The sequence below is a fragment of the Lissotriton helveticus genome, chromosome 3_2 (genome assembly GCF_964261635.1).
Source record: "Lissotriton helveticus chromosome 3_2, aLisHel1.1, whole genome shotgun sequence".
NCBI lineage: Eukaryota > Metazoa > Chordata > Amphibia > Caudata > Salamandridae > Lissotriton > Lissotriton helveticus.
This window is the reverse complement of record NC_136062.1, coordinates 449,630,080-449,653,888: the sequence shown is the minus strand read 5'-3', so window position 1 is coordinate 449,653,888 and position 23,809 is coordinate 449,630,080. Positions and strand designations below refer to the sequence as shown.

The 23,809-nt window shown below is 45.9% G+C and overlaps 1 protein-coding gene across 1 annotated transcript in view; it reads left to right on the top strand.

Moving 5' to 3' along the window:
• Positions 1-23,809, top strand: part of EXT2 (exostosin glycosyltransferase 2) — a 305,577-nt gene that overhangs the window by 201,064 nt on the left and 80,704 nt on the right. Inside the window, exons 9-10 of the mRNA XM_078684358.1 lie at positions 12,184-12,373; positions 23,584-23,750. Of these exons, the coding sequence (XP_078540484.1) occupies positions 12,184-12,373; positions 23,584-23,750 (357 nt within the window). The remainder of the gene's footprint in view (positions 1-12,183; positions 12,374-23,583; positions 23,751-23,809) is intronic.

Genomic DNA, 23,809 nt, shown 5'->3' with positions numbered 1-23,809 from the left:
ACATTCTCTGCTCAAAGTACAGAACACAGAGTTATATATCTATGTGATTCAAATTCAGTCTCCTTCACTTAGAATTTCTCCTGTCACGATTATTGTAGTTCTGTTAATACTGGGGGTGTACAGACCTCGAAGAATTTTACTCGACGGAATTCTGCAGAGTTACATAAAAGCTCTGAGATTCCTTGGAGTTCCGCGAGCAGTGGATCCAAGACTCTGCTTATGCTGATTTTAACCGCCGGGAACTTGTCCCACACTGTTAAATCATCTCGAACAGCACAACGCGCCATGTCGGAGGGCGCTACTTCTTTCTGCCGCTCGAGTAAATTTTCAGTTCGAGCGGCAGCTTTTGCAACGTAAGTATCAACTTTCTCAACGCACGCATTAGTGACCTGCCGCGACTGCCGGCTTTGAAAAATCTCAGTGGGAGGCGGTCTAGCTGTTATTTTTTGTTGCTTGCTTTCGCCAACTTAAGGTAGGCGAGCCTTGCATGAGAAAAACATCTCAAGCAGCAGTTGGCTGAGTTTTTGCTGAACTCCGCGTTCCAAGCAGAGCACGTTTTGGGCGGAACTCCTCCAGCTGAGTGGAGTTTACTGTCCACCCCTAGTTAATACTCAGACTTGTTTCCTACCATTTGCTGCAAGTAGGGTCCCTTCTACATCACAACTTTCAGGATTTGAAACGCCATTGTTGGTGTGCAGAGTTTGAGACTTGCCGACTGTACTTGTCTTGGTGCAGTCTAGTACAAGAGGTCCAATGACCATTGACTGGATAGTAAAATTCAGCAATAATCATCAGTGTTCAGTGGACCGCTCAGGCTACTGCACTTGCTGTACTATTGATTGCCTCACCCCTGGTAGAGGTCCTTAAAGCAACTGTATTGAAGGACAAAGCCTGTCTCCCTATCCACAGTGCTGCTTTCTCTGTCGAATGTAAGGTTCAGCATGTCTCTCGCCCAAGACTCGACTTAGGGACGCAGTCTCTGGCCTGCCTCCAGGAGCACTAGAGACGGTGCAGTAGGTCGTTGTTAACTTCTTGGCACTGCAAGCATAATTATCGCTCTAGGACAGAGTTGAAACAATTTTAGCTTCCTTTCTACCTTGTTCGCTACTAAGCACCGTTGCACAGTCGGAGTCTTGCTGTAGGGCAGAGTTGGTGCTGTGTTGCGTTCTATACGACCTTGGTCATTTCTTAGTCCTGTGTAAAGGAGGAAGTTCTCTTTAGGGTACAGTTGGTGCTGAATTGGATTCCATACCATCTTGTTGATTTCTAGGCCCTGCAAGTATGAATCTCACTCTAGGACAGTGCTGGTATTATTTTGGATTCTATACAGCCATGTTTGTTTCTATGCAATGCGCACAGCATGAATCTTGCGTCAGCTAGAGCTGGTGCTGTGTTACCTATCCTACTGCCATGTTATTTCTAAGCACTGTGCACCCTAGAAGTCTCCCCCTAACCCCAGGCGTTGGTGCCTTTTTCTGCCTCCATGTAGTGCATTTCTGCTTGACGAGAAAGATTGGTTGTGAGTCCTCCAGCTGTGGATGCTGGGTCTTGATGTTTGGCCAGAATCATCTTTAAGAGGGGCTGAACCTGGATATAGCCCCCTCCACACACTCTCAAGCATGGACCCTAATTCTAGACACCCATGTGGATCCTCTTGCGGCTTACACTAGTGTATGAACTCATCCACCAGGTGCCGACATTCCGTGTCTGTGGGACCCTCAGGACCCCGCTTCCTCAAACGGTCCACCATGGCAGTGATCCTACTTTCTTGTTTAGGATTTTGGGCCCAGGTTGTGGTGTTAGAAAGTACGCTGGTCTGTACAAGTTTTCATAGTCTGGAATAACCAACCTTTTCTATGATAAGAGTGACTCGTGCAATAAAAATCACCTTGAGCTACAAATGACCAGCGTTATAAGAGCGATAGTGGCCACTTCAGACAAGATTCCATTAGTGGCCTGTGCATGCTGGGATACTAACAGTGACCACCCCAGGGCATCAGGCTAGGCCACCAGCAGTAAGGTAAAAATAAAAAAAAAACTTAGGTTTCAATTTTAAAAGCCTCTAAATATCACAGTAGTGATCAATCGAAGCCTCATTGTGTTTAAGAAAGAATACAAGTAATCAGATTCCTCGACAAGATTTACCCTTAAAAATATCAGCCTTAAATACTTTTTATTTAAATATATCCTTTTCAACTTTGGAAAATTATCTAATTCAAGAAAACAAAATTTTTGAATGTGCTAGTCTTGGCAACAAATAGGAGAGCTACACATAGGTAGCTGAAGACCTACAAGTAGCTCCTGAGCTACTCGTTGGAGAACCAAGTTGTAGATGACGAGTGGCATCAAGCTGGGTTATCTGCCATGACCTCACCAGAGTGGGACAGGCCACACTGGAGCCATATGGTTTAAAAAATGAGCTCTCATCCTTGGCTCGTCACCTGCATCCATGCCGAACAAAACTGCTCCGCTGTGGACCGCTGCTCGGGCATAAAAACTCTTGTTCTGCAGCTCTCAGATGTACAGACTTGAAATTCAATATTCCATGTTTACATTGAGAGTGGATGCGGGACAGATTAAAAAGCTTGGAGCCATATGGAGGAATGTATGGCTCTGAAGTCTTATGGTGTTTAAGCTGTTCCACAACACGATAATTGGGAGTGACACTAGCCCTGACCGCTTCCATATGCAGAACCTCGCTTCGGAGCACTTATCCAAGACTTTGGGTGCCCGAGGGAGGGGGCCGTCAGTGATAGCCTTGTGTCTCCAAAGCTATATCGAGAACATCCTAGATGGTAAGTTGTGTCTCCGAGAGGTGGTCTTTGAGGACCAGAGCTGGGGAGACTGACTGGCTGACTGATGGTATTTCTAAAGCGCACTAATGCCGAGGCGTCTTGGCGCTAAGTAGAGTAACTAAACAAGTACTAACAGATGCATCATTGGGTGAAAAACCATGTCTTAATTTCCTTCCTAAACAGCCTCCGGTTAGTGATCTGTCTAAGGTGTAACGGGATTGAGTTCCATAGCCTTGAGGCCAGATGGCAGAAGCCCTTGCCTCCCCATCGTAGTCTTTTGATCTTAGAAACATTGACCAGACCCTGCGCAGCAGACCTCCAGGAACGGGTTAGCTGGTATCGGGAGAATAGGGATTGAAGATCCAAAGCCCCATCTCCGGACAATGCCTTAGAAAACAAGCCTAATGCTTTGAACTCCACCCGCCGTTTTACTGGAAGCCAGTGTAACTGCCTGATAGAGCGGTAGGTAGGATGGTGCTTAGGCAGGTTAAGAAGTACTCTCGCTGCTGCAGCCGCCATAGGCGGGGGGGGGGGGCAGGATGGGTCTGGCAAAGAACAAACTGGGGTAATACCTCACTGTCAAGTGGCTCCTAATGTAACCATTCCTGGCTTATAGCAAACAACATTTGGAGTGTGGGCTGTTATTGCTACATATTGTGATTGATCAAAATGAAACTACAAGTTGTTGGGTGTAACGTGAAGTTGTCCTAAAAATCACCAATGACTGGTGGTGCCGCTTATGACATGACTTGGCAGCCGTAGTCACGTTGGTGGAGCTGCAGTGGGAAGAGTAAGGGGCAGGACACCCGCGATAACCCTTTTCTATGCTCCGAGGTCCGGGCCTAGCCTTATGGTACTGTCTGTGTTCTTCTGCAGCTGGTGCATGCCGCCTTCTTCCGCTTTAATTTCAGCACCTCACCGTATTGAACTAGAGAACTCTATGTGTAAGATACAGATGTTCACAGTGCTCCCTCATTTACAGGAATAGGTTTCTTACAGGACTTTCCTCTGCCCACAAAGTTCTTTACCACTGCTGATTAATCATTGTGCGATCACTCCATAATTTAGTGTAAAAGGCTCATCCTGCACTGTTATGCCACTGATTGATCCTATGTGAAATGCACCAATTGAAGAAAAGCCTGCCTGTGAGCCCTACTCTGTGGTTGTCTGTGTGGCTATCAAGAAATATGCCTAGTGTGCAGAAGAGGAGACCACAGCAACCAGTCATCATGTAACATTGGGTTGGTCGCAAGACCATCTAAGCGTGTCGGAATGAGTCGAACAAACGTGCAGAGCTTACTGCTGGAGAAGGAGAGTGTGAGCAGTGGATAAAAAGTAGAAACATCTCTCTCCGTTGCCATAGCAATGACCCCAAGCTCTGGAATCAATTTCTTCATCGGTCATAGACCGCTCGGTGGCATTGGACATCGGTGTGAGCAAGCCTTCTCAATTGAATCTCAGGAGATGGCGGGATTGGTGATTCTCACAGTCGTACCGCGAGCCAGATCCTTAGACATTGATGACTTGAGCGGGACCAGAAGGTCCATCCAACCGCGTCGCGTCTTGTACATCAGCTTCTGTCGACAGCTCTATCTTGCTTCGATTATTCGTGGATCTTTCGTAAAACAGAGCACATCTCTCAAAGCCTGGCAGCAAATCCAAAATGGTGTCGCCTTGGAGCTGATGAAAATATGACCTGACAGCAGAGCTTATCTGGATATCATACGATACGTGGAAATATGAAAAAGAACTCCTTGCAGTCTGGAGTAAGTGGGGAATGCAAGCCCCCCCTCCGCTCCCCCCCACGAGGGGAGGTCTCACCCCAGGAGGGAGGCAGCAAAGTGCACTCCGGAGGTAACACTAGAAGGAGAAAGCTCCATCTCCCAGGGATCTGAGTTGCATGCCTTGGTTGGTCGCCACTGCCATACAGGGAGGGGCGTGGCCTGTGCTGGGGCGCGGAGGAGAGCCGCCACCCCACCTCGGCAGGCTCTGGGTGTCCTGAGGGCCGATGGAAAGAGCCCGGGATGGTCTCACCCGAGCGCAGCGGGGAGGCGGACACTCTTTTTCCGTTGTTGTTCTTAGGCCTGAAACCCACACCGTGTCACCCCCGGGCACAGCCCGCGCAGCACTAACCATCTGCAGCTGCTCCCTGCTGCGCCGCGCTTCCTATTTTTGTGGGAGCCCCGCTATTTTTAGGTCCAGCTTAAAAAATGTTCGAGAGCTGTTTTGCTACGGGCCTTTTTGTTTATATAATTTTGGGAGCGGGGTCTCAGTTTGCAGCCCAGTTGCCGTGTTCCGTCAGTCGGATGTGCGCGTGTTTTGTGTTTGTAGAGTGCGTCGCACAGCCCCAGCGTGCAGGGTTAATGCAAAACCTTCAACCTGCAGCAGAGGGTCTGTCTGGTGCAGCGGAGGGGTCCTGGACGCAAGAGGCCCCCCCACGCCCCCTGCCAGCCTGTCTATATGTAACACACAGTGTTATATTAAAGATGCACTTAGTTTATTATGTAATGTATTTCCATTAGTGACCACACGAGCAGCCACAGCAATGTGATAAACCGCTTATTATTCTCCGCACGGATGGGTTACGCTGTGCCATATCTTCGTGTGCAGTAGTTGTCAACACATGTGTTTTATCCACAAAACGAACACGGGGTAAATCCATGAATTCAGTGAGACGAACCTCACTCACTGCCCCACTGCGGTCAAGTGTTGAATCTGGGGTGTGCCCTTCGTGGGGTGCAGCAGTGCTTTCTGAAGCTACTTACACTCTGCTGTAGTGAGAGTGGATGTGTATTTATCCGACCATGTGCTCCAGATGAGGTTTATTGTCACCCGTAGAGCATACATCAATGACTGTGATATGTGCAGATGCTCACGGTGTGATATGCAGTGGATTATCCTTCTCTAGTGAGGGGGGCAGACATGGCTAGGAAGAAGCAAAGCTCAGAATGGGTTATTAGGCTATTAATTAGCCCCTTAACTCACGCGCTCGATGAAGATAATGCATACCACGCCACCACTCTCTGCCAGTGCATTTATGATTTAAATGATGCCATTTCTTCCCATCTGTTTGTTCGAATAAAAGGTATTTCAGCTAAACCAGCAGATAAGGTGTTCACTTTGTGCAGCGAGGTACACTCCTATTAAAGAGGCCATTGTGATGTGTAATCTGCTGCGAGGAAATGAACAGGCTTTTCTCGTCTCATTTTTTCTGTAGCCTCGTGATTACATGAAATTTAATCTTTGTACTAAAGTAATAAATGTGAGAATTCGTGTTCATTTTTACAGGTGCAGTAAATAACGTATTATTTTTCAACATATATATTTTCAGTGGCATAGTTGTGTGTCTATGTAAAAATCGCATAGTTGTCTATATGTTTATATGCATATACTCTATTGTAGCATATATATATATATATTTATATATATACATATGTGTGTATATATATATGTATGTATATATGCATATATATATATGTGTGTGTGTGTGTATATATATATATATACACATACATATGTGTATATATATATGCATATACGCGTTTTATGGAATGTTAAAAAGACACTTTGCAGATGCTGCGGTTTACAGTTAGACATGATGAAATCCAGTCCGGGTTTTATAGAAAACGGAATGTGGCATGATGGGAACCTTTCTTAAATGAAATGAACTAGAGGGCAGTAACACGAAGCAGCACAGGATGTGAATTACTTTAAAAGTGGTTTAAAAACTGAAGGATTTACACTGTCGCAGTTTGTTATGCAATTGTGATTTTGCCGAGTTTATGCGTGGTTATTAGCCCACATGTTTCCGTTCACCCAAACATGACAAAGTGTAGTGCATCTTCAATGTCAATGAATGTTTCTTTTAAAAATGAGCACTAATATGGCGCCTTTCAGGTTGATAAAGGCAGCTTGACTGCCGAAACGCGTCCCTGCTATGTCCATGGGTCCGATGTAACTTGCACAATAAACGAGAGAACCCCCACGCTGAAGAGTGCCTGTTCCTTAATCTGAAACGATTGGGGATTATTTTTTCATGCATTCTTAGCGCTAGCAGTAGCGCCACCTTGGAAGCACCACCAGCGATTTGGCAGCACACCAGCATTTATCCTCAAACTGGATACCTATATATATATGCAGGGCTTTAAGTGGGAAAAAAAAACTGGGGGTGCTCTAAAAGGGGCGTGGCAAATCTCTTAAAGGGGTGGAGCCTATCCGAGTAGGGCGTGGTCTAAATCAAGATAACTAGCATTGTGTGCTTAAGAAAATCATGAAGTCGTATCCACGCACAGTTGCAACTGTAATCTGTGATCACTGCTCTATGCACTATCAGAGAGGCCAAGGACTGGATGACCATGTATTCTGAACATCTTTCTGACACACTGACAGGCACTGTCAGAAACTGAGACAAACAGGCCTTCAGCCTCCACTTTAGGGCTCTCAATCAGTGCTCGTTATAAACTCTTGGAAGCGACTGTTCAAAATGTGTTCTGTACAAGAATTATAAGCTATCCAAAGAAGAAACAGAAAAACAACGTCCTGAAAATAGCTGACACTCTTACGGAGTGCAATATTACGCACGTGTAAAATTTGAACAGGAAGTAAATCGGTGACATGGATTACTTTAACATTTTTTCACACAAATTGTTCAAAACTCCATCAGTGTTATTTGCCAGAACAGTTAATGAAATTAATCTAGGGCCTGATAGGGACCCGTTTCATGTCTGTTTTTAATTATTACCAGGTCTGAGACTCAGAGGGACCCGACCCACTTAAAGTCCTGGCCACACACCTCCTATGAGGACATTTTCTTATACAATTAACAAAAGTGTTCTCACTTGCCGGAGTGAGTATGTATGCTAGCATCTGAAATGTTCAAGATGAAAGGCCTTTAAGGTGCTTGTGGAACAAGGGCGTTTTAAGGCTGATCAGTGACTGGAAGCAATGTTGTGGATGGCATAAAAGTGGAACCACTTGTTGGAGCGTAGTAAAAACCTTAAAAGACGTGAGGCTGTAGCCCCAGAATCTTTCAAGTTGTAGGCGAGTTTGCAGAGGGTTGCATTTTTCTTATTTGCATATTTGATTTATGCCACCAAGAAAAGCTCAACAGAAAAAGAACACTACTAAAATGGTAGACAAATGGATAAAAAAGAGAAAACAGGGCCATAATATGTGCCCTCTCAGCAAGATAACAATGACGGACGATCGTAATCAACCTGTGGAGATAACCCAATTCACTCACCGATCAAGGATGGGGCTCCACAGGTGAGAAATGCTGAAACTAATTTCCCCGAATATAGCGTCCAATTCATTAAGTGAAGGTCGTGTGGGTCGTGCTGGAGTAGGCTGCCTGGGGTACTCTGCCTCTTCAGTTTTTGATCATCCCAGGCTGGCCCCACAACGACGTTGCTCCTGCGCTGGAAAGAGAGAAGGGAAATCCTGAGAGAAAATGGCTCTCTTAAAGGATTTCCCTTCCTCTAACAAAGCGCACCTGGCATGACATCATGCCGTCCTGGTCATGCCGTGACCTCCACTAACTGAGCTCTCACTGCAGTAGCATAATTCATTATCCTTAACTGAGAAAACATCGCAGCAGCAACCGCCAGGGCTTTAAGTGGGCCAGGTCTGAGCACCGGCAGTTTTATTTTGGGACCCTCGAGTCGAAACGGGTCTAAAAAAAAAAAAAAAGAAATTACTACTTTTGCAAGCTGCGAAAATAGAGCCCGATAGAGACCCGTTTCGAGGGTCCCAAAAAAAAACTGCCGGTGCTCAGACCTGGACAGACCCGGCCCACTTAAAGCCCTGTATATATGTATACATATATTTATATATTTAAAATCTGGAATCTTGACAGATTATATGAGTTATATATGTAACATGACCCCAGCTAAGCGAGCTGTGTAGCTCTGGACAAGCAGGGCGAGATGTAGCAGAATATGGTTTCAAAGATACTGTACCATCACATATTATATGGGATGTCTATATAGCATGATCCCTGCTTAAAGAGTGGTGGAGCTCTGGACAAGCTGGGCGAAATAATGCAGGATATGGTGTCAAAGGTGCTATACCTCCACATATTATATGGGTTATTTATACACGGTAACGTTCTTTATCTGGGTGGATGTCAGGAGGTACTGAAGAAGCTCCAAGTGGTCCAGTATTCCGCTGCCCGCCACCTATGTCACGTGCCAAGGAAAATAGCCATCTCTCCTTTCCTTCGGGACCTGCATTGGCTCCGCATTGACAGTCGTATCGAATTTAAGACCCTGTGTTTTGTCTTTAAAGTCAAACAAGGGACCGCTCCGTTCTTTCTACAGGAGCTTATCCATCCATATGTCCCTTTCCGGTCTTTACGCTCAGCCACTCAAGGTCATTATGTAACCCCCAGTTGTGAACTAACCAGAATGGGTGGTCGCTCCTTTTCATATCTCGGACCCAGACTATGGAATTCCCTCCCTAGTTCCATGAAACATGAATCTTTCTACCCTAAGTTTCGGCGAGATCTTAAGACCTGGCTTTTCTCTCAGTGATCAGCTTTCCGTTTACTCCCTCTGCAGTAGTGGACATGCCTGCGCCAGGGAACCCTGTCAAGGGTAGCTGTGCGCATTATAAATTAAATTTAATAATAATAATGATTGCAGCTAAGAGAGCGTTGGACCTCTGGACAAGCTGGGTCAGAGATGCAGGATATGGTTTCAAAGATACTGTACCTTCACATAATATGTGGGATGTTTATATAGCATGATCCCTGCTAGAAGAGCGGTGGAGCTCTGGACAAGGAGGGCGAGAGGATGCAGGATATTGTTTCAAAGATCCTATACCTTCACATATTATGTGGGATGTTTATATAGCATGATTGTATCTACGAGAACCACTCATAGCCCTGTACACATCTAGTGTGTAACAGCAACGGATCCTGGTAGGTGTGACCAGGTACTGAATTGGAAGTTGTTTAGTAATGCGGCTGGGAAACCTAATTGAAGCGTTCTGACCCATTTTGAGGGAGGTGCTGTGTCACCTTCATGTTTCCAGTGCTAGGTTTACTGGCGCTTCCAAACTCCAGTCTGAGAATACTTAGGTTTCTGATGTTCCATTGATCGCCAGAAATGGCCAACCTGCAGCCCATCTTACATTTGTTGCAGTTCGGTTAAAGTAGTTGTGATCTTCTGTTGGTGTCTAACAGGCAGCTGGTTATGTGTAGGTTGCTTTTCCCAGGTCCCAAGGCTGCCAGCGAGGAGGGTGTCACTGCTGTCCAGTTTTGAGGAGCTCGGGGCATGTTTCACGCCACGGCATCCTGTTCTGACTTTGTGACTAGCCTGATTCCCAGGAGCTGGATTTACCCTGCACAGCGATGGCACAGAAAGCTTTGGTGTGTGTGGTCCCGGTCACTACCTCTCCATTGTTGTAGTGCCTGCCGCGCCTCTTTCTGCGGTTCCAGGGCCATATGACTACCGTAAGGCCTCGGGCATTGCTTCGGTGCTGCATACTTATCCTCAAAAGCCTCTTGGAACAGGCCCACCATGGAATGCACCAGTGAGATGTCCCATGATTTTTGCCATCATGGGTGATAAAGTATCTATGGACGGGCCACCTGTTGCAGTGATCTGTGCGTAGAGTGCTGCTCACCAGCTTCAAATAGCACAGGGTTCAAGACCAGGCTTCTGTTCTCCTGTGGTGGATGAAGTGACTGCCGTAGAGCTAGATCAATATACGCCCATTATTTTACCCCCAAGGAGCGGCTTGGTTGTCTGTCTAGAAATGATGCTGTTATACAAATAACCTCCATATTTACTTAAAGATTCCTTGTATTTTGAGCTTCGCTTCTTGCCCTCAGCACTGCACATACGAGACGGCTGAAGATGCTTGAACGCTTGCCTGGTGGCTAACAATCAGGTCTTCGAATTGCCTGACCCCGCTGCAGATCAACGTTTTCCACTCTCGCCTACGCCATGTGCCCCGACTAATGGAGTTATTGGCTGTATACTCTTTTCAGAAGTAACAACCTGGTTCTGTTCCACTGGTGCAGCCAGGTCTCTTTGCTTTACTCCCGTGTGTGCCCACGTTGTGTGAAACAGGTATCCCTGAACCGCAGGACGCCAGATCCCTCTTAAAGCGGCCATGCACTGATTGGAAGGGCGGAGGCCGAATACTTTGTGGTCAGAACTAAGATTCAAATCAGTAAATACCGTCGACTTCGCTTGTCTAGAGCACCACTGGCGTACAATTTTCCTCTGCTTATGCGTCGCTGTTAGTCTGTACAAAATACCCTAAATTACTTTTCAAATGTCTACCCCCCTCATACCAGTCCAGTGGTGTAATGTGTGCTGGCAGCTTACAACCGCTGGTTCTTAGCCTGGAAGGCAATTTAGCATCTGATGCCAATGATGCTTCCTGCACTGGGTTTACGTGTCGTTACCCACCCTCATGGGAGCCTACAGCCTCCTTCCCACATAGGTGCGGGGGGGGCATGGTGGACTTGCACAGAAACATGGAGGGGTGGGTGAACTACCTTTTCCTATGTCTGCCCCACAGGGTCTCTGCGGCGTTTGCAGTTTTTGAAATAGAGTATGCGCTGTGGAATAAAAGGTTTTTCCCCAGTTGACCACATAGCTCCGGACAGCTGTTGGCGCATTGAAGTGGTGGTTTGTACGGACTGAGCAAAGCACCCCACCTGCAGCCTGAACCTTGGAGGTGCCTGTTCCAGCAGCTGTACCACTAGACGGGTGTCTCTTCTGCTGGTACAGATACCTGAGCATGAGCTCAGGTATCTGAGTAAGGGTAACTCAAGCCTCCAGGTACAGGTTGGCAAAGACCATGGAATCCAGGGCATCCCACAAAGTCATATGGATACTGGAAGTAAAGGACACGTGCAAATGTGACTTCCAGCTCAGAGGGCTGTTGGAGCATACAGAACAGTTGTGCGCTTTTCACTTTATCATCCAGTCTCAGAGACTAGAACTAGTCTAAAATGGCGGCCTGCCGCACCAATGACATACTATTATGTTCTGTTCACATAGAACGTTGGGCAGATGCTCCAGATATACTATTGGACAGTCCCACTCTTTGGTGCTGTCATCACTGCATTCCATTGAACAAAGACCAATGGGCAGGATTGTTCCAATGTGACAGATTGGTTGATTGCTGCAAAAGGAGCCAATTAAATCTCGTGGAAAGGGCTCCAGTCCAATCTCTGCCATTGAAAACAGGCTGTTGGTCTTAAAGTAGTGCTGATATTTATAATTGTAGTGTTAAGTCTCATGCACAGCCCACTTATGACACACTTTGTTAATGTAGAGCACTATGAGTAATAACTAGAACCAAATGTTGACAAGTCTCCTGTGGTCAGTCTGTTCCTTCCCTGAAATAATTTACTCTTTTTCATTCACAGAAATGGAGCAGCGTGAGCAACCCCCTCTTCCTGCCGTTGATCCCGCCCCCGACGCAGGGGTTTACCGCAGTCGTCCTGACCTACGACCGAGTGGAGAGCCTCTTCCGGGTCATTACTGAGATCTCCAAGGTCCCCAGCCTCTCCAAGCTGCTGGTGGTGTGGAACAACCAGAACAAGAACCCACCAGAAGGTAAGGCAAGGCAGCTCTCAGACCCACAGAATGAGTCCTTCAAGGACTATATGTGCCCACAATCCAGAGTTTCCATGTGTGATGTCCCTTAATCTAGAAGAGGGCTGTTTTTCTACATAATATGCAGCGTTATTCTTTGCAATACTCTGAGCGATCCCAGAAAAACGTAGCCCTATAGAATTGTCATTCGAGAAAAGCATTGTATTTTTCCAAAAGTACTGTATTTTAGTCTACATTAAAATACTTTAACCCTGAGTGATGCCAGGCATGTGTTTTTATTGCAGGCTAGTGCTTCTAGAACAGCAGTACAATTATTTTGCACGTCACTATGGGCTAGATGTATGTTGAGAATGGTGTGTGTTTACCAAATAGCAAATTTTTGCGATTCACTGTTTGGTAATCGCAAACACCCATGTACTAATGTCAGATAAACACATTTTGCAATTCCTTGAGGGTCTCAAATAGACATACCTCATTAATATTCATGAGGATGGTCTTGGTTTGCGGTCAATTGGGAATCGCTAAAATCACAGGGATGGTGGTCTGCATAACACCATGTCTGTGATTGCTTTTAAACAAAGCAATGTTTTTTTTCTTTTTTAATCCAGTCTGTTTTCTAAAGAAAAAGAGATGCGTTTCAAAAAGAAATATTAAAAGTTAAATTTTCATGTTTTAATACTAGGCAGTGTTCCTTGGTCCACTGGCTGCTCTAAAAAAGGTTTTAGAAATATTCACAAAGGGTTAGGGGTCCCTTGGGGATCCCTTCTCATTTACAAATAGGTTACCACCTACTTGAAGTAGGTGGTAAAATGTGAACGTTTTGCAACCACATTTCGTTTGCAAAACAGGAATGCATACCACTGCGATTTGGTATTAGGAAGGGTAGCTCTAAGTTGCATTTCAGTAATAGGTTACCGAATCGGGCCTTTGTACATTAGAAAATGCCTTTTTTCGTTCGCAAACGGCCCGATTCTGGAAATCGGTTCATTTGCGAACGAAAAAGAACTTTAGTGCATCTGGCCCTAGATTACATAAATGCAAAATGTTATTATGCAATTATAAATATGTCGGTGTAATTGAGCAGTTCACGTTCATGAATTATTACCTTGTTATGATTGCATATGCATAAACAAACTGCATATCTTTCAGCTGACGTGTTGCGGCTTCTACAAGGTTGAAAATGAATACACCTATACAATTAATTGTACTTTTATGGCAATCTTATTTAAATTATTTAGGTATTACTTATTGCAACAAATCGATGCACTTATTTTAGGGGGTTCAGCATTTGTCTATATTTAGTTTAACATACATCTGAATTAACTTTTAATTGGTGGAAGTTTCAAAGTCATTATGCATGAATCAAAATAGCCAATCATTCTATTTATATTTTTATTTGTTCATCTAAAGACCTTGTCCTTCCTGGACAAGTGAATGCACATGTTTCCGTAAGACTGATCCAGTTAACTTTTAAACAGCTCTAGAATAGTACCCCTTTCTTCCAGACTTGGAATTTTTGTAGGGTTGCCCTGGAGGAATTAGTGCCCTTTGTCAGAACCACACTGCATATCCCATTTTAGGCTTTTATTAAACAGATCAGTGCAGTCTGGGACTTTTTTCTTTGCATGTTCTGTTTCCACCAACTGGACCAATATACCTATTATTGTTTGCATCCACTAGACTAATACCTTGTATAATGATTCGTAAGAGGAAAAGTATTAAATCAGTATATGGTGTTGACTTGACGTGAAGCAACATGGCAACCCTAGATTCTGTGCTCCAGAATCGTGTTTCTGTATCACACAATATTGTTTGCATTCCCAAGTGTTACTGTTTTGAGAGATAGCCTTGGTCTAGGTGTACTAGAATCACTATAAAATGAAGTGCAACTGTTTCGAGTTCACTATCTCTCTTTGACTTTGAGTAGCATTCTGAGCATACAAAGCCCCCTATGGACTGGCTGGCACCGCCATCACTTTGAGCAACTTCATTTAGTTTCCATGGCGCCCCCTCTGGTGGGCACAGACGCATGTTCCCTTCTTGACGAGCCAGACGCCAAGCACCTGGCTGTTGGCAGACCCTACTCCCTGGCCTTTGCCTAGTCCCCTCGCGGCTCAGCCTGTTCCCACCACTAATCCCACTCTCTCCGAAGTGCCTGCTACTCGCAGCCCATTAAATCCAGGAAGTTTGGAGGGATTAGGGGCAGGAATGAGTTTGAAGTCAGTAATGCGCCTCGCTTCGCTGTCATTGATAAGGTCTCTTTGTCCTGCCCCCAGGCCAGTGTCTCTCTGTTTTTATTGGCACTTTCATTTTAATTGGTGCTGGTGAGACTGTGGGAGGGTGTGGCCAGAGGCGGGGGAATGAGGTCAGAGTGAAGGGGATTGGATGGCCGCCGACCAGGGGAGGAGATGCCTTCCAAGATCAGATTGGCGCCTGAAGCCATGTGCCTTGAGCTGGTGTGAAGACCGCTGAACGTGCCTTCTATAAAGAAGGTGAGCGCAAGAATCCGCCCTGACTGAGGTTACATCTAAATATATAAATTATTTCAGCCTTGGAATAGAGAATGTGTTTATAAGGTACTTTAGAGGACTGGCTTATATGATGTGCTGTGAAAAATTGTACATTTTCAAGTTCCTCACGCTTCTCGAAGGCTGAAAGAGCTGCGGTTACTGAGATAGCCTGGTGGGTGACTGCTGTACTGCGAGTCCCCACTTTATCTCCAGCCTCAGTCGTTGGTCGCCATTGCAAAGCTTTTATACCAGGTTCAAGCACTAATAATACAGTCTAGCATCAGACAAATGAGTCTACAGCTATGCGGTGCCCTCAAACCACCTCTAAGGAGGTAATCAGCCTGCCCGCCTTCATAAAAACACAAAAAGTTATATAGCGCTTGCCAGACCGGAAGTTATCATAGCGCTTTAAATAAACAGCAATGTCTTGTGTCAAATCCTGTTCAGGTTGGTTGGGACAGGGAGCGAGTCAGAAGGTAGGTGAAGTAAATGCCTTCTTATCGAAGTATCTATATTCTGCGCTTGTCAAGATTCTTGTGACTTGTGACAGACGAACTCTGTCTCGTTGGGCGGCAGCTATCCATTAGGATGAGTTTGGTTGAGGTTGAGGTCTTTGAGCTGACTATCGAAGTTTATGAAGGGGGTGTTAGTTCTGATGTGGACTGGGATGAAGTTCCAAATTTTTGGCGCATTTCCAGAGAAGGAGCATGATAAGGTTTTTTGTTTGCAAGTTTTTGGGGGAATGAGAAGTAGAGTGTAAGTACTCCTGAGATTCCTTGTCTGACCAGCCTTATTGAGTTTGGAAGGCAGGTAGGCAGGTTTACCAGTGTGAAGAGCTTTGTGTGTAAGAACAGCAGTTCTGAAGTTAGAACACATTTCAATTGGGAGCCATTTTAGCTCTCTAAGAGAGGGAGAGATGTGGTCTTATTTCTTTGCATTGAAAGTTGATATGAGGGGTCTAAGTGAGATTTTGCTGTGTCAGTGAACATCTCAGCTGGTTCCAGACGGCCAGCTTCCAACAGGAGGTCTGTCTCAATGCGTGATACCATGTATACAGAGTGACGCGCAGGAGTTGTAGAAACTACTTAAAACCACAGTGAGCCTCCGCAAGTGCCTGTTGCATCGAAACGACAGTCATGGCATCTGATTAACAAATGCGCTTTATTAACCTCAATGATGGGGTCACCAAAGTGAAAGATCTTCCAGTTTATAGACAGTTCAAGAGAATTCAAGTGTGTCACTGGGGCAGACTCTAAAAAAAAAAAACAACACAACTAGATTGCATGGGGAAGACAACAGAATTATTTTGCCTAGAAAAATCAGAGCACTTCGCAGCAACCTTTGCAGGAATACACTGCTTCAGTCCAGCCCAATATGTACTTGATTCTTCTGCACCCCTACCAGGCTTTCAGGGGTACTTGTCCTTCACAAAGTTATCAGATTTGTCTTTCATATGAGTCTCAATTCATGGTCTCCACGCTACCATCTCATTAGTAAGACCTGTCCTGTACATTATGTGAGAATGAATCAAGCAGCGGGAGTGACCATTGGCCTTAAAGTACTTTTGGTGATGTTGGGCTCCAGGCATTGCTATTTCACTGGCCGGTGCCAGAAAGAGGATCACTCGTCGGTGGGTAAGTCATAGAGATAAGTTGTCTGTGAATAAATCGTGGAGATAAGTCGTCTGTGGGTAACTTCTGGTGCAAAGTCATCTGTGGGTAAGTCATGGAGATAAGTTGTCTATCGGTGAGTACTGGAGATAAGTTGTCTGTGTGCAAGTCATGGAGATAAGTCATCTGTGGATAAATGGTGAAGCTAAGTTGTCTGTGGGTAAGTTCTGGAGCTAAATCATCTGTGGTTAAGTCGTGGAGATAAGTCTTTGGGTAAGTCGTGAAGCCAAGTTGTCTGTGGGTATGTTGTGCATCAAAGTTGTCTGTGGATAAATCATGGAGATAAGTCGTCTGTGTGTAAGCCTTGGAGATAAGTCGTCTGTAGATAAATCGTGGCGAAAAGTCGTCAGTGGGTATGTCTTGCAGATAAGTAGTCTGTGGATAAATCGTGGAGCAAAGTCTGTGGGAAAGTCGTGGAGTAGTTGTCTGTAGATAAATTGTGAAGCTAAGTTGTCTGTGGGTAAGGTCTGGAGGTAAGTCATCTGTGGGTAAGGCGTCGAGATAAGTCGTCTGTGGATAAATCGTGAAGACAAGTTTCCTGTGGGTAAGTACTGGAGCTAAGTCATCTGTGGGTAAGTCATGGATATACGTCGTCTGTGGATAAATCGTGAAGGTAAGTACTGGAGCTAAGTCTTCTGTGTGTAAGTCGTGTAGATAAGTCGTCTGGATAAATCATGGAGAAAAGTCATCAGTGAGTAAGTCTTGGAGATAAGTCGTCTGTGGATAAATCGTGGAGCAAAGTCTGTGAGTAAGTCGTGGACATAAATCTGTGGGTAAATCGTGGAGAGAAGAAGTCTGGAGAAATTGTGAAGCTAAGTCGTCTGTGGTGAAGAACTGTAATCTTCATTCTCAGGGAATACTTACTAATAAAAAAGAACTTGGCACAGAAGCTGAAAATATGAAAAGACATCTTTATTAAATGTAATAAGTGAGGCCACGTCACACAGAAGCCGTAGCAACTGAATGAGGCAGTCTGAGGAATACAGAGAACAGAGGCCTTATATATATGCTCAGGGTTACAAAACTCAGCATAAAAGTAAGGGGCAGTCCTTGCTTTTGCAAGCATGCAAAATGCTAACATTCCTTCTTACACAAGCCGGACAAACCCATAATAAAAGGACCACAACCCATATCATAAACAGACCATAAAAGAAGGAACAGAAAACAGATAAGGGGTGCGTGTGTGTGCATACCAAACTCTACAATGTCCTGTGCTTTGATCCTCAATCTTGATCAGCTAAAGGGCAGGAACTGGTTTAACAAGGTCAGCTTCAGGCAACAGGGTCAGTTCACTCAGGTCAAACAGGAGTCAGCATGAACTCGAGCTAAGGTCTACATGTCCTTAAAAGCCTGGTTTCAGCCACAATCATGGCCTATGTGAGGGCAACCACAAAATGGCTGCCATACACAAAATGGAACCCACGGGTTCAGAATTCACAGTACCTCAGTGGGTAAGTTCTGGAGCTAAGTCATCTGTGGGTAAGTCGTGGAGATAAGTTGTCTGTGGATAACCAAGTTGAATTAAGTAGTCTGTGGATAAATCGTGTAGTTAAGTTGTCCGTGGGTAAGTCATGAAGCTAAGTTGTCTGTGGATAAAACGTGAAGCTAAGTCGTCTGTGGGTAAGTCGTGGAGATAAGTTGTCTGTCGATAAGTCGTGAAGCTAAGTTGTCTGTGGTTAAGTTCTGGAGCTAAGTCATCTGTGGGTAAGACGTCGAGATAAGCCATCTGTGGATAAATCATGAAGCTAAGTTGTCTGGGTAAGTACTGGAGCTAAGTCATCTGTGGGTAAGTCATGGATATAATTCGTCTGTGGATAAATCGTGAAGCTAAGTTGTCTGTGGGTAAGTATTAAAGGTAAGTCATCTGTGGGCAAGTCATGGAGATAAGTCGTCTGTGGATAAATCATGGAGAAAAGTCGTCAGTCTGTAAGTCTTGGAGATAAGTCTGGATAAATAGTGGAGCAAAGTCTGTGGGTAAGTCGTGGAGATTAGTCTGTGGGTAAGTCATGGAGATAAGTCGTCTGTGGATAAATCGTGAAGCTAAGTTGTCTGTGGGTAAGTACTGGAACATTGGCTTGAAGTGAGATGACGTGCACGTGAGAGACCCTGCCTCAAGGCTTTAACCTTTGTACCGACCTTTGTAATTAGAAATGGTTTAATCAAAGGAAATATGCCATTATTTCTCCTTGTTCCTGTCCCCCTCCCCCTCGTTCCAGTCCTCCTCCCCCTCGTTCCTGTCCCCTCCCCCTCGTTCCTGTCCCCTCCCCCTCGTTCCTGTCCCCTCCCCCTCGTTCCTGTTCCCCTACCCTTTTCTGTTCCCCTCGCCCCTCCCCCTCATTCCTGTTCCTCCGCTTAATTTTTGTTCCCCTGCCCCTTCTTTCCTGCTCCCTCATTCCTGTTCCCCTTCCCCAAATTCCTGTTTCCCTCCCTCTCATTCCTGTATCCCTCCCCTCATTCCTGTATCCCTCCCCTCATTCCTGTATCCCTCCCCTCATTCCTGTATCCCTCCCCTCATTCCTGTTTCCCAACCCCCTCAATCTTGTTCGCCTGCCCCCCTGTTCCCCCTCCCCTTCATTTCTCTTCCCCACCCCCTCATTCCTTTTCCCCACCCCCTCATTCCCCACCCCGTCATTCGTGTTCCCCACCTCCTCATTCCTTTTCCCCACCCCCTCATTCCTGTTCCCCTCCCCCTCATTTGTGTTCCCCACCTCCTCATTTCTTTTCCCCATCCCTCATCCCTGTTGCCCTCCCCCTCATTCCTGTTCCCCTCCCCCTCATTCGTGTTCCCCTCCCCCTCATTCGTGTTCCCCTCCCCCTCATTCCTATTCCCCACCCCCTCATTCCTGTTCCCCACCCCCTCATCCCTGTTGCCCTCCCCCTCATCCCTGTTCCCCTCCCCCTCATCCCTGTTCCCCTCCCCCTCATTCCTGTCCCCCTCCCCCTCATTCCTGTCCCCCTCCCCCTCATTCGTGTTCCCCCTCCCCCTCATTCGTGTTCCCCTCCCCCTCATTCGTGTTCCCCACCTCCTCATTCGTGTTCCCCACCTCCTCATTCCTTTTCCCCACCCCCTCATCTCTGTTGCCCTCCCCATCATTCCTGTTCCCCTCCCAATCATTCCTGTTCCCCTCCCCATCATTCGTGTTCCCCTCCCCCTCATTCGTGTTCCCCTCCCCCTCATTCTTGTTCCCCCACCCCCTCATTTCTGTTCCCCACCCCCTCATTCCTGTTCCCCACCCGATCATTCCTGTTCCCCACCCGATCATTCCTGTTCCCCGCCTCCTCATTACTTTTCCCCACCTCCTCATTCCTGTTGCCCTCCCCCTCATTCCTGTTCCCCTCCCCCTCATTCCTGTTCCCCTCCCCCTCATTCCTGTTCCGCACCTCCTCATTCCTTTTCCCCACCCCCTCATCCCTGTTGCCCTCCCCATCATTCCTGTTCCCCTCCCCCTCATTCGTGTTCCCCTCCCCTCATTCCTGTTCCCCCCACCCCCTCATTCGTGTTCCCCTCCCCTCATTCCTGTTCCCCCACCCGATCATTCCTGTTCCCCGCCTCCTCATTACTTTTCCCCACCCCCTCATTCCTGTTCTCCTCTCCCTCATTCCTGTTCCCCTCTCCCTCATTCCTGTTCTCCTCTCCCTCATTCCTGTTCCCCTCCCCCTCATTCCTGTTCCCCTCTCCCTCATTCCTGTTCCCCTCTCCCTCATTCCTGTTCCCCTCTCCCTCATTCCTGTTCCCCTCCCCCTCATTCCTGTTCCCCTCCCCCTCATTCCTGTTCCCCTCCCCCTCATTCCTGTTCCCCTCCCCCTGTTTCCACCCCCCTCCCCCCTGTTTCCACCCCCCTCATTCCTGTTCCCCTCCCCTCCCTTCAGTCCTTTTCCCTTCCCATGACCCTGTCGTAATGCAGGATGGCCAATCTTAAGATTTTTCATTCCTACAGGGTCCACCAGACACCAGTGCACTGCAGTCTATCCGAGAGTGCACAGCGACTCCGTGCCAGGCCTCTTTCAGTTTCCAGTTTTCACTCGTCGCGCATTTGTCTTTGGCCTGGTTGTTTAAAAATATATATATTATTTGCACTCAACACCCTCTGTGAGGAAGCAAGATTTGTCTCTAAGGAGGAGGAGTTAAAAAGGCAGATTCACGGCAATCATAGAGTGAATTAATACATTAGTACATTTGTAAAGCGTGGAAGAAGCCTGAAGACTTCATGGCGCTGTGAATTACTAGAAGAATAGACACAGTAGCATCCCTAGCGAAATATATAAGTTGTCAAAGCTTCTCTAGAAGATTGCCCATTTTCCTTTAAATGTAGAGATACAGAGAGCATTCCACAAAAATGAGCAATCCCAGAGAAGGCCCTACAACTGCTCTTCTGTGGAACATGATGGACTCATTAAAAGAAGTAGCTTGTCCGAGTGCAAAGTTCCGCCACTCCTGTATCTCAGGACAGTAACCCTTGAAACAACCAGGAACCCGCTCTGTGTTCACGTCCACTGTAGCTACCCCTGTAGAATACCCTTCCACCACAAGCAAAAGGTTCCCTAAAGCCTAGCGTTTGTTCTTCTCGCTTGTGTGACTATGCGCACCGAGCGCTGATGTCACACAACTGAAGCTAAAGGCAGATTTTCTTCATACCCATTTTTCATTCACTAGATTTTCCCATTAGAATTGCTGCATGGTCTGTACTCAATAAAATAACATTATGACCAGCAGCTTAGTTGGTGGCCATGTGCATCGCACTATATATCTCTGCAACCACAAGGGTCTGATGCACATAATGGCGTATTACTATGGTAAATCAGCCATCCGGTCAAAAAGAGATAGATCAAAAGAGTGTCACCTATTTTCTTATTGGCTTGCATTCGTTTTGATTTAATCAATTAGTGTCTCTGGGAAAAAAAAGGTCAATCAACAGAAATAAACACTTGCTGAACTCAGAAGTTTGTCTACTTTTCAGAAATGTATAGGTATCTGGGTTCACCAATGGGTTTCACACTTATTTCCACACAGACAGCAATTTTGTAGACACTACAAAAAATAGGAAAATTCAACTACCACTTAGAAAAATGCAAAAGCTGCAGTAAAAAAAAATTGCTACAGCTGTGCTTGCCAGTGGCGGCCGGGGGAGCGGTGAGGGCAAGGGGTTTTAAAAGAAAAAAAAGAAGAAAAGCTTACCTTTTGCTGCGTCTCTTCTCCTTCTCTCCCAGCCGAATATGAACCAGGAAGCACACCCCGGCTACCTTGACCAATCACAACGCTGCAATGCAGCGTTGTGATTGGTCTGGACATTGTGGTTTGGCACTCAGCCAGGCAATGGGAGCCTTGTCATGTTCTCTACCCAGGCTGAAATGTAGCCTGGGTGGAGAACATGGTAAGATCGCATGGTGCTTTGGCTGCCTCAAGAGGTCCAAACAGTCATGGGCACTTAGGAGTGGTCAAACTACTCCTCCCCTGCGTCTCTGTCATCGAAGCAGCCCGTCACGCAAACCTGCAGCTGAAGGAAACATAAACTGATAATAACCTCGAGTTAATATCCTTTTATGTTTCCTTTTATTTTACTGCTCCAAAGCAGTGGGGTGACACTCACTGCTGCATGCTCTAGAAAGCTGGAAAGATAATGATCTTTTTGTTGATGTCATGTTCAGGAAGCAAATATACTTTTTTAGACAGGACTTTCTCACATTTTCCAAACCATAAGCAACATTTTGCAACAGTTTCTCCATTGTCTTGAAGAATCCACAAACTCTGGGTACATTTAGAATCCTCAACATGTGGTGGGAAAGCATTAAAATTTGGCCTGGTTACCAAGTTGTGAAGTGCCCAACAGATCAGAGGAAGCGCTTATCTACGAGGGGTTAAAACAGTAGTATAACACTTTAAATGATATGCCTCTTTGAAGTGGGAACCAATGAAGGGGTTGACAGGTATTGGTGCTCGGATCTGCTAAAGTACAAAATTAACCTAACTGCAAAACTCCGAATAAGCTGATGTTTATGTAGTAATCTGTCAGGGAGTCCTAAATAGCAGATATTAGAATAGTCTAGACCAGACCAGAAATGATGACTGAATTCACCAGCAAAGGTCTAAAATGTCTAGGATTACATGGCAAGGTTTTCCAAAGGATTTTGAGCTGAAGAGAGCATAGCAAGAATACTGCATTAGTTTCATAGCCATATCAAGAACTTTGGGAAGTGGAAAACCTACACTTTTGACTTTCCCAGCAGGGAGCAGGGGTAGGGCGATCCCAAATTACTCAAGCAAAGCCAGAGAGACCAAGAATTATTTCCGTCAAGAAGCAGGACCTCCCACTTGGATCCATTTAGTCTCAAGTAACTGCATAATCTTCCAGCGTACGACTGCTGGGAGGCAACTTGAAAGTTCAACCTCCAGGTTTGACTTATTGAGTCTTAGGAGGAGCTGCATACCAACCGAATAAGATATTAGTCCCATAGCCATATTCTCTGTTTACACTGGCCAGAGGTAATTTGCATTTTTCAAAGAAATTGCAAATTACCACCAACTCGAAATTGATTTCTTAAAGAGAAATTGCACAACTTGGGTGCTTTTTACATCACATTTAAGGAATCGCAATTTGCGATTCCTTAAATGCTTTCGCAAAATAAGGAATCGCAAATTTAGAGATTCCCTATTTTGCGTGCGCCTTTTGGGATGATACATCCCAAAAGGTTTTTTCCCGTACGCAAACGGGCCGATTCAGAGAATTGGCCCCTTTGCGAACGGGAAATGGGCGTCATACATATGCCTCTTTGTATTTTATTCATTCGCCGTAATGCTGACTTTTCCAGGGATCAAACTGCAAGTCATTCACTGTGTTCATGGACTGTTTTTGTGCCTACTTGAATGAATGTTGTTTTATGACAATCTTGTATCCTTAAAGTGCAGCTTCGTGCCTCGATAAAGGCTCCAAAGTCCTGAGCTCTAAGGGGCCTGCGCTTTACTTAAGCTTGTTGAAGACGCTGTGCTGATCCTTTTTCACTCTCTACTGTGTTGACACCATGCTTTCCCTAGAATCCGTCTGGCCGAAGATCAGGGTGCCCCTAAAGGTGGTAAAGACAGCGGAGAACAAGCTGAGCAATCGATTCTTCCCCTACGACGAGATTGAGACAGAGTCCGTGCTGGCCATTGATGATGACATCATCATGCTGACGTCAGATGAGCTGCAGTTTGGCTATGAGGTAGGAGACCACCTCTGCTTTACACTACTCTGCCTCCCCTCTCAATGTTCTGTCTGCAT